The sequence below is a fragment of the Stegostoma tigrinum genome, chromosome 1 (genome assembly GCF_030684315.1).
Source record: "Stegostoma tigrinum isolate sSteTig4 chromosome 1, sSteTig4.hap1, whole genome shotgun sequence".
Classification (NCBI taxonomy): domain Eukaryota; kingdom Metazoa; phylum Chordata; class Chondrichthyes; order Orectolobiformes; family Stegostomatidae; genus Stegostoma; species Stegostoma tigrinum.
The window spans coordinates 153070902-153087581 of NC_081354.1; the positions used below are offsets into that span (position 1 = coordinate 153070902).

A 16680-nucleotide genomic window follows, 5' to 3' on the forward strand; every position below is an offset into this window, starting at 1 on the left:
CTTTGAGAGGCCGCTGTGCACTTGGACAAGCATTGGTAATCCAGTATTGTCCCCCACCAGCAGCATTATGGCACAGCAGCCACAAAGACCATGATACATAGCCGGCACGGCTGATGTTCCCTTCCACATATGATCCCACTCTCAATATAGTCTCTTTACTACCAGGTCACACTCTTTACTTGTCCTTAGATCCATCCTCTCCGAGTCTCCCACTACCCCATTCCCAATGCCCAGTGGTCACCAGCCTCTTCTAATTGTCCTGTGGGAACAGTGCATAAACGCCAACATCTGGATAAGTCCAAATGTATTTAATCAGACTGAAGTCAATGGCACCATTGATTTGATTTTTTTTATTGTCGCATATATTTATAACAAATACACTGACAAGTGTTGCTTAGTGTCACCACTTACCGTCACCAGCTTAAAACACAGAAAATTAATCTAGACACAGAATATAAAGGCAGAAAATAAAACAATAAAGTTCACCTTATGGTCTAATCACAATAAAGTTAGGTGGTCTTTGGAACAGCTCTCACTTTTAGCTCAGCCATACGCGTGGATCCGGACTCCTCTGCCCCGATGCCTTGAGTTGCGATGACACTGCTGCAACCGCGCTTGGCATGCTGCCGCTGCTGGAACAAAAATTTGCCAGTATCCAGCACCGTGGAACCTCCATCAATGCTGCTGTGCCGTCAGTTCGTGGTGGCACAGTGGTTAGCACTGCTGCCTCATAGCACCAGGGATATGGGTTTGATTCTACCCTCAGGTGACTGTGTGGAGTTTGCATGTTCTCCCCATTTCTGTGTGGATTTCCTCCAACAGTCCAAAGATGGGCAAGTTAGGTGGACTGACCATGCTAAATGGTCCATAATGTCCAGGCTAGGTGGATTAGCCAAAGGAAATGCAGGATTACAGGGATAGTGTAGTGGACTGAGTCTGGATGGGATGGTCTTTGGACTCAACGAGGCCTTTTTCTATACTGTAGGGATTCAATGGTTCACAGCCAGAGGAAGGGAAAACTAAATAGGTTTTCTATTTTGGATACTGTCGGTGTGCTAAAGCCGTACACCGACCTCAGCGGTCCATGCAACAGTGGGTAGAGTTACAGGGAACATAGCTGGTGACAGGTGGCGGGGCCTTAGAGAAATACAGTCAGACCAAAGTCAATGGCATCATGGGTGGCCCAGCTGTAAATGGGGTTGGGGGAACAGAGTGGAAGGGCATCAGGGAATACCTTATTCAGGGGAAGAGACAGGCGTTTCAGCAGCTGTAAGTGTGGCTCCAGGATAGCACATTACATCTCTCATGCTAAGGTCAGATGTCACAGAATGGCGACAGGATACTGTTCTTGGGGAGACCGAAGGCCAAAGGTTGTGGTCCAAAATGGTACAAATGACTTAGGAATGAAAAGGGATGAAGTCATGAAAGCAGATTTCAGGGAGCTCAAGAGAGTGAAAAGTAGGAGTCCCATAGCAGGAACCTCAGTATTACTCCCATGTGCTAGTGAGCATAGAAACAGGAGACCTGAGCAACTGAACATACAAACTGAACTAGTGTAGGAGAGGAGCCATCAGACTAGTGCTAAAGTCCTTGGAAGGAGATTTGCTAGTGTTGTTGGGGGAAATGTTTAAACTGAATTGGCAGAACATTGGAAACCCAAGAACAATCTCTGATTCAAGGGAAGTAAAACTACTAAAAGGAAGGACACCACTGAGTAAAATTAGAAGACAAACAAAGTCAGCTGGGTTTTTCTGAGCATCAGGGAAGCTGACAATTCCATTGAGATGAAGGTTGTTGGATTCAGGAGCTCAATGACTTTACAATAACTTCCTAGATCCAGTTTCCTGCCCAAGGCGCCTGTGTGGTTGGCCCTATAGACCCTGTGGTTTACTACTCCCAGATCATACTTCCTCAGGACATAATTCTCAGTATTAAATACACTGTTCACCTATGAGACTCTGGGATTAACAACACACTAACTGGTCTTCCCTTTTCCTTGAATGGAATGACCACTAAACCTCTCTCCCCTGATTAACCACGATTTCCTTCCTTCGAGATCATCCACTTCCCCGACTAAACTGGCCTTTGGTGACTGGCTCCCACCCTCTAGATGCCAAGCTTTCCATGCAGTGAATCAATTCAGTCATTCTGCAGGGGTTTGGATCTTTCTGCCTGGGGAGGAAAGATAGTTTAAAAGAAAAGTAGCACTTGGAAATGAACATACTGGATATACACTTGAGTATACACAATGAGTCAGACCAGTATGTGCTGCCTTCAGCATTCAGTGCTATGCTTAATCATTTAAGACCATGATCACCCACTTCTACGTCAGTTACCCTCCCTCGAGACCCCTAGGTTCTGCAGTGCATTGGTTTCTCCCTGCACAGCCAACCTGCCTTCAACTATTCACACTTATCATTAACAGCCTACCTAGTATTTATTTCTCTCAGCTTATCATCAGGTCTTTAACTCAGGTCTTTAACTCAGGTCTTTAACTCAGGTCTTTAACTCAGGTCTTTAACTCAGGTCTTTAACTCAGGTCTTTAACTCTGTCTGGGTTCTGACTTCATGCACTCGATTCATTGCCACCATCCCCAAACCGTATCATCTTCATAAATACCACCCTTTCCCACCTATCTTCAGTTCTGACGATGGGTCTCTTCTGTGTTTAATTTATTGCTGAGTTTCTCCATCATTCAGTGTTTGTTTCATATTTCCAGCATCTACTGTATTTTACTTTAATTCTAATAAATAACTATATTGGCTGTGATCCACTGTGATTGTCCTGTGATCATGAAATGTGTGGGCATTTCAACACAAGTACTTTCTTTACTGCTGGTGCTCATACTTCACCCAGGGGGACATGCGTTAACTGAAGGTTAACTGGGAATCTTCTGAGGTGATGGCCAAGTGGTATTATCACTGGACTGTTAACCCTGCAGACCTAGATAATGTTCTGAGGACCCAGGTTTGAATCCTACCGGGGCAGACAGTGGAATTTGAATTCAATAAATATCTGGACTTAGAGTCTAATGATGACCATGAATCCATTGCCAACTGTCAGAAAAACCCATCTGGTTCAGTAATGTCCATTAGGGAAGGAAACTGTCATCCTTACCTGGTCTGGCCTATGTGTGACTTCAGATGTGGTTGACTCTGAACTGTTCTCTGGGCAATTAGGGTTGGGCAATAAATGCTGCCTAGCCAGCGATGCCCTCACCCTGTGAATGAATAAAGAAAAATAGTCTACATGGCTCAGTATCATAGTGGACACTATATTCACACACTCGGCTGCCTGAGGGAGCTGGAAATGTTGGTTAACAGGAATTACCCTATCAGTAAAAATCATTTAGCACTTTCTTAAAAAAAAGGCAAATGTTCTATTCTTTAACTACCTCCATCATAAGTTTCAATTTCAAAACAATGTTCTCTGAATCATTCCAGTTGATATGTTAGAAAAATCGGTAACTTGAACTAGAAATTCTGCTTTTAATTAAACATTTGGATATCGAACTATGAAAACCAAATGTGACACATTCAGAAAAACTGCAAAGAAAATAAATTTACAGTACAAACAGCATTTACAGTTATTTAATTAGACAATGGAATTAAATAGGTTTTGCAAGTATTGGTGACTTGGTTTTACTACCAGATAAGGAGAAAAGTCACTGACAGTTAATACTATATCATATCCACAAATGACCAATCTAAATACAATGCTTGATAAATATGAATGCAACATATACATTTTGCAGCATGTGCACATCAAAGATAAAGGGAGAATTTGTATCTCTGTGTGCAAGCGTGAAAAGCAAGAGAATGTAAAAATCAACCTTTTCTTCATGTTTACCTCAGAGGTTAAATAAAGAGTGTTATCTCAAAATTCAATTTGTGTCAATCTTGTCTCAAGGACAGAATTCAATATTGATGGGTGGGAGAAGAATAAGTTCCAATTAAAATATGATCAAAGTAGTGAGAATGCACCTTTTCACATGCTTGAGTAAACAATTTTGCTGTCTTATTTCCTGGAGTTAAACTCATTGGCCACATCTTCAACTTTGCAACCTAACCACTTTTTGTAAGTATGTCTAACATAGCCTGGTCTAACCTTCTATTACTCCCTTTGCTGTTACCAACTTTCCAACACAATTTCTAGATTCAATTTGGATGTGGTTTATAGATTCTGACTTACCATCAATATTTTGGAGAAGCTAAGCTTTTAGCTGCGTATAACCCAGTTATGTCACTGTTGTTGGATGTGTAACTTGCTAGCTGCAGATTCTGAATAACTTTCTTTATTTCCCTCATAATTTTTATGTCACAATATACAGAGAATACATTTAAGGTCCTCACAAGAGTGTGAAGGGAGAAGTTGGGAATTTTTTTTCAGTAATATAGAGGGTTGTTAGAACATGGATACTCTATGCACAATAGTTTTGGGAGTAGAATGCAAGATAGCTTTCAAAAGGTGGTTTGTATATTAGTTTTAAAAAAAGGACAAAGGAAAGGAATAGAAAGAAGAGGAAAGCACTTTGAGGGGAGCACAATAGATAACAGAGTTTTCTCTTATTTTTGTGAAATCTAAAACAGACTGACTGCTGTAATCATGTTAATTTTAAGAGATAATTATAATCAAAAACGTGAATCCTCCGTGAATATAAAAACTTTTTATTTAAAAATCCCTACTATTCTGGAGCTTTGGACAGTTAAAAGGAAATGGTGCACATTACTAGCCAGGCTATAACTCTGAAGAAAAAAAACAGCACTAGCCTCAATTGTTTGGAAAAGCTACCTATTATTTTCCACTCAAGACATTTTCAAATAAAAGCAAGTTCAGTAACACTGATCAGATTACCCACAATGGTAATGTGGGAGAAGCTGCATATCAATACTGAAGGAGATTCTTCACAAATTTACAGGAAAAGGGTGAATAATGGATGACAGAATATACTGTGGGGTAGGGGAAGTCAATCCAGTTCAGATTACCCTAAATTTTAACTGCTGAATTGATGAAACATCATTTCCGCATCATCAGGAGATACTGATTGACTGAATAGCAGCAAAAGCTGAAGAAGCCACCAGTTTGAAACACAAACAACTACTTTTGTTTTAGGAGAATCAAATTTTCTCGTCTTAGTTTGAATTAAGATTAATTGGGATCTTTCAGGTTTGGGCATCAATTAACTTTGTATGTGGATATGGCTCACTTGATTAACACCTGGATGAATGGAGACAAAGAAACAGATCCACTGATCCCAGATCGCAAATTACAGAACTACAGTTGCACACAGATATAAATTACTACAGAAACATTCATTCACTACAAATTGTCCAAGACAGTCCCTGTACCTCAGCAATTTTGCTGAGGATAACAGAACATTCTATAATGCGATTATTCTGATATCAAAGCAACACCAAATGCACAATGTTTCCACAATTTAAAATTATCAGTTTACAAACAAACTCAAAAACTTTAGAACAGAATTTCAGGTCTTCTCACAAACACATTTTTAAACAGCAAGTTAAAATTAATTTTTGACTCTTTTTAAGCAATGTCCCCTTTTGTGGTCTTTACCTCTATTAAACAGTCAACTTTTAAGCTACTTAGCGATAGCAAGAACTGCAGATACTGGAGTCGGAGACTCTGGCATGCTGCCTGGCCTGTGTTCCTCCAGCTCCACACTGTGTTGTCTCCTCCTTTTGAACTAGCCTCATTATTTCTGGACCATTATGAAACTAATGGCTCAAGTTGCCATTTTTTAAATTTCTAAAATATCATTAATGTAAACATAAAGAAAACCTGGCTGAATACAAGTATTAATATCATAAAAAGGCAATATATGAGTAGATTTGCCTCATCATTTTTTCTGGAATTGACTCAATTAGATATGTTAGTTGAAAAATGCAAGTTTTTTGGTTAAAAAAAAATTAGTTCAAGAGCAAAGTAATATCTTCGTATGTAGACCACATTGCACAACCTAGGGTTAAAAAGACACTCAGAATAAATTTGTACCAGTTTTGGTTTCAATGTTTTTCCTACTTGACGGACTTATTTTTAAGTCAATAGGGTATTTCACATGCACGAAGGAAGCAACATGGTCTAGAGTCTGCAAACAATGCATACAATTCATACATGTATAATTTCTAACATGGAGAATACAAGCTTTCCCATAGGGTGTATCTCATTTACTACAACCATAATTTACTAAGTCTAGAGACCATGACACAGGTTGACAACAGTCAGAAAAATTTAGTGCTCCCTATGCTCAGTATGTACAGGTATAATGCTGTAGTTTCATCAGCAAAGACAAGTGTTGCTTACCAATAAGAACTATTGACAATTAGATGTCTGGATAGTACTGCCACATTTGTCAAAAGATATCAACTGTTAAAAGGACTGTCATAGTTTCAATTTGTCATCTGCAGTCCAGTCATTTCAGGGAAGTGTTAACCAGGGAAAAAGTAGGGCCTATTAGAGAGAAAGAGGGTAACCTGTTGCAGGATAATGGAAGGGTGTTGAATGAATACTTCTGTTTGGTTTTCACTCTGGAAAAGGAGAACATAGATATGGAATTCAGGAAAAGGGACTGTGAGGAATTTGCAGTTTGACATGGTGAGGTATTGGAGGCTGTATTGGGCTTAAAAACAGAAATTACCTGGCCCAGATGAATTGCATCCTAGGCTGCTGTGGAAGGTGACACAGAAAACTGCAGGGGCTGTGACACAAATTTTTAATTCCTCTTTAACCACAGGCAAAGAGCCAGAGGACTGGAGGTCGGGTAATGTCGTTACACTTTTTAAGAGGGGCAGTAGAGATGACCAAGGAAATTACAGACCAGTGAGTCTCCTGTCAGTGGTAGGGAAACAATTGGAGAAAATTTGGAAGGACTGAGTTAATTCCCACTTGGAAAAGGAAGGATTAATTAGAGATAGTCAGCATGGCTTTGACAGAGAGAGGTCATGCCTAACAAATCCGTTAGAATTTTTTGAAAATGTGATCAAGTATGTGAAAGAGGGAAGTTCAGTTGATGTAGTTTATATGGATTTTCACAAAACTTTTGATAAGATCCCAGATGGGAGACTGAGAAGGTTAAAGCACATGGAATTGAGGGAAACTTGGCAAGATGGATCAGAATCTGGCTTAGAAATAGGTCACATAGGGTAGTGGTAGAAGGCTGTTTGAGTGACTGGAGGCCAATGTCCAGCATTGTACCACAAGAATCAGTACTGGAAACCTTTCTGTTTGTTACATATGAATGATGTAGATGAAAATGTGGGGGTATGTTAAGCATATTTGCAGATGACACGAAGATCGGTAGAGTGGTTAATTGTGAATTGTGTTACAGGAAGAAATAGATGGGTGGGTCAGATGGACAGACCAGTGGTGGATGATATTTAACCCTGATAAATGTGAGGTGAAGCTCTTTGAAAGAAGAAACAACATGAGGGAGTATTTAATGAATGGCACGACACTGGGTCGCTTAGAGGATTCGAGGGATGTTGGGGTAATTATTCACAGATCTTTGAAGTCAGCAAAGCATGTGAATAGAATACTTAAGAAGACATATGGGACATCTGCTTTCATCAGTCATGGCATAGAGTACAAGAGAAAAGAGGGAATGTTGAAGTTATACAGTGTGTTGGTCAGGCCACAGCTGGAGTACTGTGTGCAGTTCTGGTCACCTCCTTACAAGAAGGATGTGTTAGCATGAGAGGGGGTACAGAGGAAGTTCACCATGATGTCACCTGAGATGGAGAAATTGAGCTATAAAGGAAAGACTAGATAGGCTTGGAGTTCTTTTTCCTTCCAGCAAAGAAGATTGAGGGAGAATATAATTGAGGTTTATAAGTTCATGCAGAATATAAACAGGGTGAATCGGGAACAACTGTTCAGCTTTGTTGAGGGGTCAATCACGAGGAGCCATAGTTTTAGGGTAAGGGGCAAGAGATTCAGAGGGGATTTGGAAAAAAGACTTTTTAATTTAGTGGGTGGTGGGAATCTGGAATACACTGTCTGGGAAGGTAGTGGAGGCTGCAAACTTTACAATCTTTAAAAAATATTTGGATGAATACTTCAAATATCATAATATTCAAGCATATGGGACAAGTGCAGGAAACTGGGATTTGTTTACCTTTAAAGGCAGTTATGTTGGTGCAGACTTGAGGGACTGAAGGGCCTTTTCAGCATTGCATAAATGCATGAACTTATCTCAGCACCAACGTAACTACAAAATGCTGCATATACCTTTTGCTAAGGAAGACAGGTCATTAGTTGCACACATCTATGCCAAAGGTACTCTGTTAATCAATTCCATTGCCCCAACTATTCAACTACCTCCCTCCTCCCCCCATTCTACTTGACCACTCTGGAGCCTTTGCCAGTTGATCACACATTCATCCTCCAACACCTTTCCACTGTTGTCGACCTGGCTCCATTCTTGAATAAGCAATAGATTTATGAGATAACATCCAGAATCAAATGGAAGAAATTTATTGCACATTAAATATTGTAAAGACAGATGGCATTGTTTTGATTCCTGTTCCACTCCCTAGTTATAGACTGTCCCCCTTTTCCTGGTCACAAACTTGGACTGTAACAGCCTGGTCATAATCTTGATATTGTACTCAATCTCAAAATAACCACTTCTGTAACATCACCAGGTTTCAACATTGTGTCAGCTCACTGACTGCTGAAACTCCTTTGTTACCTCGACACTAGAATGCACTATTTCAATTCAGTCTTGGCTGGTCTCCCACATTTTATTTTCTGAGAACTTGAGATCATCCAATACTCTGCAGCTCATGTATTAACTTGCACAAAGTCTTGTGAAGCATGTAATTCTGTTTGTCGACTAACATCTACTTATTGTTGCCTTGATTTTAAAATTCTCATCCTGATTTTGACAATGCGTCTGGGGCCAGGCCTCACCCCTCTCAAGTCTATAACTCTCTGAAATATCTGTGTGCATCCAATTCTGGCCCCAATTTTATTTGCTTCTACACTGGTGACAGTACTTTCCAGTGGCCTAGACCCGGTGCTCTGAAATTTCCTTCTTACACCTTTCTGCCTCTTACCTTCCTTAAGACACTGTTTAAAATCCAGCTCTTTACTCTAAATGTGGCCATCTAAACTGACATCTGCATAAGGGGCTTGGTGTCATCCTCTGTCTTCTAATGTGCCTGCAAAGAAAATTACAGCACAGGAACAGGCCCTCCAAGCCTGCACCAACATGCTGCCCATCACAACAAAAATCCCTACCCTTCCAGGGACCGTATCCCTCTATTCCTATCCTAGTCATGTATTTGTCGAGACGCCCATTAAACGTCACTATAGTATCTGCTTTCACTGCCTCCCTCAGGCACCCACCACCCTTTGTGTAAAAAACCAGCCTCATATAGCACCTTTAAACCTTGGCCCTCGCACCTTGAACTCATGGCCCCTGATCTTCCACTTAGGAAAAAGCTTCTGACTGTCCATTTTGTCCATGCCCTTCACAATTTTGTAGACCTCTATCAGGTTGCCCCTCAAACTCCATTGTTCCAGTCAGAACAGCCTAAGTTTCTCCAACCTTTCCTCATAGCAAATGCCCTCCATACCAGGCAACATCCTGGTAAATCCTTTCTATACAGTCTCCAAAGCCACCATATCCTTCTGGTAATGTGGCAACCGGAATTGAACACAATATTCCAAATGCGGCCTAAATAAGGTTCTATAAAGCTGCAACATTACTTGCCAATTTTAAAACTCAATGTCCCGGCTGACTTGTTGACTACCTTCTACATCTGCATTGCCACTTTCAGAGACCTGTGTACCTGTACACCCAGATCCCTATGTCTATCAGTACTCTTTAGGGTTCTGCCATTTATTGTATATTTTCCATCTAGATTAAACTTCCAAAATGCATGACCTCACATCTTCTGGATTAAACTCCATCTGCCATCTCTCTGCCCAAGTAACCAACTGATCTATAACCAGCTGTATGCTTTAATGCTCCTCATCGCTATCCGCAATTTCACCAACCTTTGTGTCATCGGCAAACTTACTAATCAGACCAGTTACAGTCTTCTCCAAATCATTTATATGTATATTACAAACAGCAAAGGTCCCAACACTGATTCCTGAGGAACGCCACTATTTATAGCCCTCCATTCAGAAATGTATTCTTCCACTGCCACCCTCTGTCTTCTATGACCGAGACAGTTTTTTTTAATCTATCTTGCAAGCTCACTTCTGACCTTGTGTAGCTTTACCTTCTGCATCAGCCTGCCATGAGGAACCTTCTCAAAGGCCTTACTGAAATCCATGTAGATAACATCCACTGCCCTACCCTCATCCATCATCTTCATCACTTTCTCAAAAAAAATCTGTGAAGCCTGTCAAGCACCATAGCTTTATTACTTTCAAGGTGCAATGTGAATGAGTTGTTGTTTGTCATTTGTAATTTTAAGAACATTTATTTTAGCAGCAGCTTGCCAACATTCAGAGAAAATTGTAGTATCTGAAAAACACAAAGCAAGTAAGAACATATAATATTCTTAAAAAAAAAACGATTGTCCTGATTACTCTGAAATAGTATGCACTCAATAGTTTACATCTATCAATTTATCCATGGAACTTGAACATGTGGTAGCCTGAAGTTCAAATAGAAATTGCTGGAAAAGCTCAGCATGTCTGACAGTAGCTATGAAAAGAAATCAAGAGCTAGTGTTTCAGGTCTGGTTACCCTTCTGCAGATCGTTACTAGAAACTGTTGGTTTATATGCAGAAGATAGGGTGAGGAGAGGGGTTAAGGAATAAATGGTAGGTGAGGGTAGAGCGCAAAGAGAGAGAAGAAGAGTTGGATAGACAAAGGAGTGGATACTGATTTGGCTGGGAGGATGTAAATGGGGACTGTTAGCGGCTAACAACGGGCTGTGTATATTGGCAGACTACGTGATAACAAGGCTTGGTGTGTGGGCTTGGGGGCTAGTCATGGGAGAGTTCAGGCCCTAAAATTATTGAACTCGATATTGAAGGCTGCAGGGTCCCCAAGCAGAAAACGAGGTGTTATTCCTCCCGCTTGTGTGGAGCTTCAAAAGTTGTTTGTTTTTCTTTCAGGGATATTTTTCCATCTTGTGCTGCTGTACTCCTCTCTTCTATTCTCCTTTCTTGAAGATATCTGATCTTACTGCGTTCTGCTCTCACGGCATTAGTAATCCTTGTTTTAGAAGTCATTCTGTACAAGATGGCTTGGAGAGTTAACATCAGCAGCTATTTACATAGTGGCATTTTAGCCAAGACAAATTATATATCTTCACCTGATTCAGCAAAGGCCTACAGATAACAATCAAATGGGAAATGTAGCCGATTCCTGCTTCTTAATCCAGGGACATAAAAGTCAACCAATGGAACTGCTCTGAAGAAATGTTATTGGACTCTATTGGATATTAAATGTTATTTGTTAACTCTGTTTCTCTCAGAACAGATGCTACCAGACCTATTGAGTTTCTCCAGCACTTTCTGTTTAAACTAAGATAAACATATTTAACACTTTACATGCTGTCTGGGTGTGATATGATGGAAAAAGAGATTTTGCATTGTTACTCAACTTAGAATAATATGACAACCATTCCCATTTTCTATCAAACACCTAAAAATAAGTATCACCAAAACAGGAAATGGCCTTGATAGCTTATTGTTATTCCTATTAGGATTTGAATTAAAGAACTTTGTAATGGATGGTGAATAATCCTGCAGTAAATAAAAGGCTTTTTGGTGTACCTGTATATTTGAAAACTTAGTATAAGTTTGGAAAGAAACAAGCTGTTAACTCAAAATAGAGATGATTTCAAACCAAAAATAATAGATTCAAAACAAGCAGGTAAACACTATTGACCACTTCAGCCTGAGCCATAAATCTCACCTCATTTAAATGCATGTCTTTTCCATTTGTATTTTGTTAACTTGTGAAACACATTGGTGGGAGTATATGTTGATAAAGGTTCTAAAGTGCATACAGGGTGTTTAATTTTATAACAAGAGACATAAAGTTAAAAACGACACTAATAATTTTCAAATTACCTTTCTGAATATTATATCCTGTTTAGGGTGCAGAGGCATAGGGTAAGGCAAATCATTAAGGAGATGATGTGAGACTTTAATCATAACAATGAAATGAGGCTCCTTTCAAATTATGAAGGATTTTGAGATGTTGAATTAAAAAAATTTCAACTGACCACTGAACTAATAAACTAATTATAAATTAAAGAGAGCCACCAAAAAAAATGGAAGATTGACAGAATTTTTTTTATTTTCAAAAGATCTTTAGGATATAGGCTGTTCTGAGCAATTATGGTGGGAGCAGTTGTCACTGTAATTTTAAAAAAATGAATTAGATAATTTCTTTAAAAAAGTAACAAATACCATTGATATGATAAAAGGCAGACAGGAAAGAATAACCTTCCTTTTGGTCTGTAAAATGGTGCGATTTTGGATCTGGTAATCAAAGATACTTGCAAATTAATTTTGTACATGAGTAGAACAGTGAAACCCACAACGCCCAATATGACAAAAGCTTCTCAACACACATTTAAAGCCATGAAGTATAAATATTAAATCGCTACGAAAAAGAACCATCTGTCAGAAGAAACTTAAGAGGGGGTAGTTACTTGGAAGAAATACTGAACATTTTGCCTGGAACTAATAAAGGTAATTTTCTCCTTCATTAAAAAATTAACTTAGCCTTTTGCCCTCGAATGAATTTGTGACAAATAAAAGGCTTTTATTAGCACAGAAGAGTTATGCATCCACTCAATGTATTCAGTTATTTAATAATCCTTTCAGTCATAAATTCCTGTTAAGTGAATAGACAAGTGACAGTTTTGCCCAAACCGTAGTCTTTATGACATCTAGTTCAAATCACAGGCATCTTCAATATCACATGACCTCTGCAAAGGACAAGGTTTTGCATTTTTATCATTCTGGCTTTAGCGGTAATTTTTCCTAAATTTAACAAACTATATATTTGAACTAAATTTGGAAGTATTTTAGATACTTTATTAGCAAATACAGCATTCGGAAGCATTCTTCTCAGCACTGTATATTTGAAGTAGGTCAGATATAAGAAAAGTCACTGTTATATACTAGGACACAATAGCAGCCTTGCATGAACCCCTTCCAAACAGCTAAATGTGCCGATTGCTTATGTTCAGATATTCATTAATCAGGATTTTGTTGCACCTGTGCAGGTGATTCAGTAATATAGATAGATTTAACTGGGGGAAAAATCCTGTTGACATACTTGCCTTAACAGGATTTTAAAAATATGTAAGGGTGATTAACTGTGCTGCTAGCAAGAGTACGAATCTACTAATGATTTCTTTTTGAACTGGTAAACAGGCTAAATATTTCAAGAAGCTGGAATGCTATGACTTCTTCACACAAAATGCATTGCACAAAAGATCTCTGCAACACCTTTCCAAGGCATCCAATAGGATTTCCAACAATAAGTATTCAATGTATCAGTGACATGCAAACTTGTCCAAACCAATAAATTCATTAAGGCATAATCTACCCTTTATATCGGTTCCTCATATGCAAGAGTTAGGCATATACGACGGGAATTGTGTGCAGCTGTAAAGTTTCACCATACTGAATTTAATTTAATGTAAAATAAAAATGCAAGAAAGCAAGCTAAAGTGTTCCCAGTTTTTAGTTTTTGAAAGCTACTGTAAATGTTTTCTGCCTGTAACTGATGTTAAAATGGTCATAATGATCTTTGTAGAACTGAAGAGGATTCAACTGTTCATTGAACAGAGCATCTGTTGGGGGTTTTACATTTCATATGATACACACACCAAACGACTGGAAATTGCCTCAAATTCAATGGCAGAAGAGATTTACTTCTGCATCCTGTACCTTATGCTGGTTACTCATGTTACCATACAAAAATAAAACCTGAAAACTTTCACTGCCAGCAGGATGATAAAAACTTGTGAACTGGATGGGAAATTCATTAAAGTGTTGTCAGGGTCTGGCAGTGTTGAGACAAAAATTAGGAACTTTAAAATCAATGAACTAAGTTCCTTAATTGAGGTACTAGATAATTGAAAAAGGAGAGACTTGTTTGAGAAAAAGACATGAGATCAGGTCAAATTGTCTCATCCACTATTCACCAGTATTCCATTGGTTGCCCAATATCTTTAACAAAAACTCCTACAGTTTATATTGGGTATAATATTATTAAATGCAGACTACTGCTTCCTGTTTTTTCTCCAATTTCAGAAAAATGAATTGTACAGCATCTGTAAGTCCTTTGCCACTACCCGAGTAGCCTTTATTAGATCTTTTTGAGTGCTAGTTAGGGCAGCATCATGCCGTCTTCCATTATTACTAGAGGCTGGGTTGACGTTTTACCAACTCATTTCATATTGGGTCTCTTATTCCATTAGCCCTGTGTTATTTTAGTTTAAACCCTTGAAATGAAAGCCACTGCACCATTTTGATGACTCTTAGAAACTGTCCTCTTCAGTCCAACTGCTGTTGGTGACAAAACATGACTTTTGTCCTTCCTATCTTACACTGTTTTCTTAGGACAGCTGCAGAAGAGCCCAGTTTTTGGTGCAGGGCATGGGACGTGCATCATACAAGCAATTACAATTTTTTGACTTCAATCAATAGCAAGACAGGAGAAATGCTTTGTAACCACAACAAAACTGAGTTGAAGCTAACAATGGTGAGTACAAAGAATAAGCAATCGGTTATGACTGTTGGGCAGCTATTTCATTTGTTTTCAAAAACCCACAGAACGTTGACATTGCAAATTATGATAAACTTTTATGAAAAAATCTACACAATAATATCTTAATGTAAACATTAACCAGCTTTGCAAACAGCACACACAATTTTATTTCTTTAGTACGTTTCATGTAATTCAGGTGGTGTCTTCAAACCATAAATCGGTGCTCCTTCCCATCATGTGCCATAAGGATGACATTGCGGTTGGAGGTCCAGATCAGACGTGCTAGTTTCAATGCATTCTGTGAACCAGGAGAAGCAGGATGAACAGGGGGCACCTGGTACGTTTTCATACATCGGAGCTGGGGCGCAGAGTTCAGCATACCAATACTGCCCAGTAGTGAGGTGTTCATCTGTAAGGTAGAATAGGAATGAGTACAAAAATAATCAAAGGAAACTACGCAGAATACTGAGTAGAGGAAGACAAAGGCATTTATTTCTACAGCAAACTTCTACGATGGTTCAGTTTTTGTCTCTGATAATGACCAATAATTCATCCTAGTGATTTTTTAAATTCATTCATAGGAGGGGGGCATTCACCAGTTAGGCTAGCATTTATTGCCTATCACTAATTGATCAGAGGGCACTAAGTCAACCACTTGGTTTTAGAGTCACATGTAGGTAAGCCCAGATAAGCATGACAGTTTTCTTCCCTAAAGGACATAAATGAACTAGGTTTTTCTGACAATCAACAATAAATACACGGTCATCATTTCACTCTCAATTGCAGATTTTTATTGAATTCAATTTCCACTGTCTGCCATGGCAGAATTTGATCATCAGCTGGGTTTCTGGATTAACAGTCCAGTGATAATACCGTGAGGCTGTCACCTCCCCTTGTATACTCACAGCTGCCACATGTGTAGAGATCATTCAGAGAAGCCAAGCACCTGGTAACAGTTCTTTCCAGCCCATGACCTCTAGGATCTAGTAGAAAATGGTAACAATACCGCCTGCAGGTTCCCCTTCAAGGACACACTATCTTGACTTGTGTGTTGGTACTATGTCTTTAAGAGGTGTATTTTGTCCTTTTTTTTTATGAAGAGAGGTTGAGACAGAGGTATCAAGCGAAATCCTCAGATAGTAAAGAAAAAGGAGATATCATTGAAGGTAGTATAGATAGTCAGCCACAAGTTAAACCAGAAACCAATGAGGAAGAAAGACAAGTAAAAACACTTCAGGTGTTTTCACTGTAATAAAGGAGGACCATGTTGGTGGTTTAAGGAAAGCACTGGGAAAATGTATGGTAAAACAAGGTAAGTCCTTGGGGTTTACTGAAGTGGTAAAGGAGATCCCAGGTTTAAGGTAAGTGGGAGAAGATTTAGAAGGGACCTGGGGGCAACGTTTTCACAGAGGGTGGTGCGTAGCTGAAACAAACTGCCACAGGAAGTGGTGGAGCCTGGTATATTAACCACTTTAAAAAGGCATCTGGATGGGTACATGAATAGGAAGGGTTTAGAGGGATATGAGCCAAATGCTGGCAAATGGGACTAGATTAATTAGGATATTTGAATGGCATGGATGAGTTGGATGGAAGGGTCTGTTCCCTGCTGTACAACTCTATGACTCTATAATTGTGGCGTCTACTCGATTTCTGGAAGCCACTCCATTGTGCAATATCATAGCGAGAAGGAATGTATGAGAATCACTTTTTTTAAACTAGATACACAGTACCTACAGAAATACAACCAGATCAAGGGTCAAATTTTAAATCAAAACTATTCAAGCAAGTTATGGATAGCTTAGGAATAAAACAATTTAAATCAACTGTGTACTACCTAGACATGCAATGGGCATTAGAACGGTGGCATCAAATTTTAAAGGCCATGTTGAGGGCTTACAGTCATACAGTCGGGGGAGGTGATGGCTTAGTGTTATTATTGCTGGACTGTTAATCCAGAGAC

The 16680-nt window shown here is 39.2% G+C and overlaps 1 protein-coding gene across 6 annotated transcripts in view; it reads right to left on the bottom strand.

Annotated features, from left to right (window-relative positions):
* Positions 1 to 2502: 2502 nt before the first annotated feature.
* Positions 2503 to 16680, bottom strand: part of LOC125455412 (WD repeat-containing protein 7) — a 626944-nt gene continuing 612766 nt past the window's right edge. For all 6 annotated transcript variants that reach the window (XM_059649557.1, XM_048537354.2, XM_048537344.2 and 3 more), the window contains one exon: positions 2503 to 15129. In XM_059649557.1, coding sequence (XP_059505540.1) covers positions 14926 to 15129 — 204 coding nt within the window. In that variant the 3' untranslated portion in view covers positions 2503 to 14925. The remainder of the gene's footprint in view (positions 15130 to 16680) is intronic.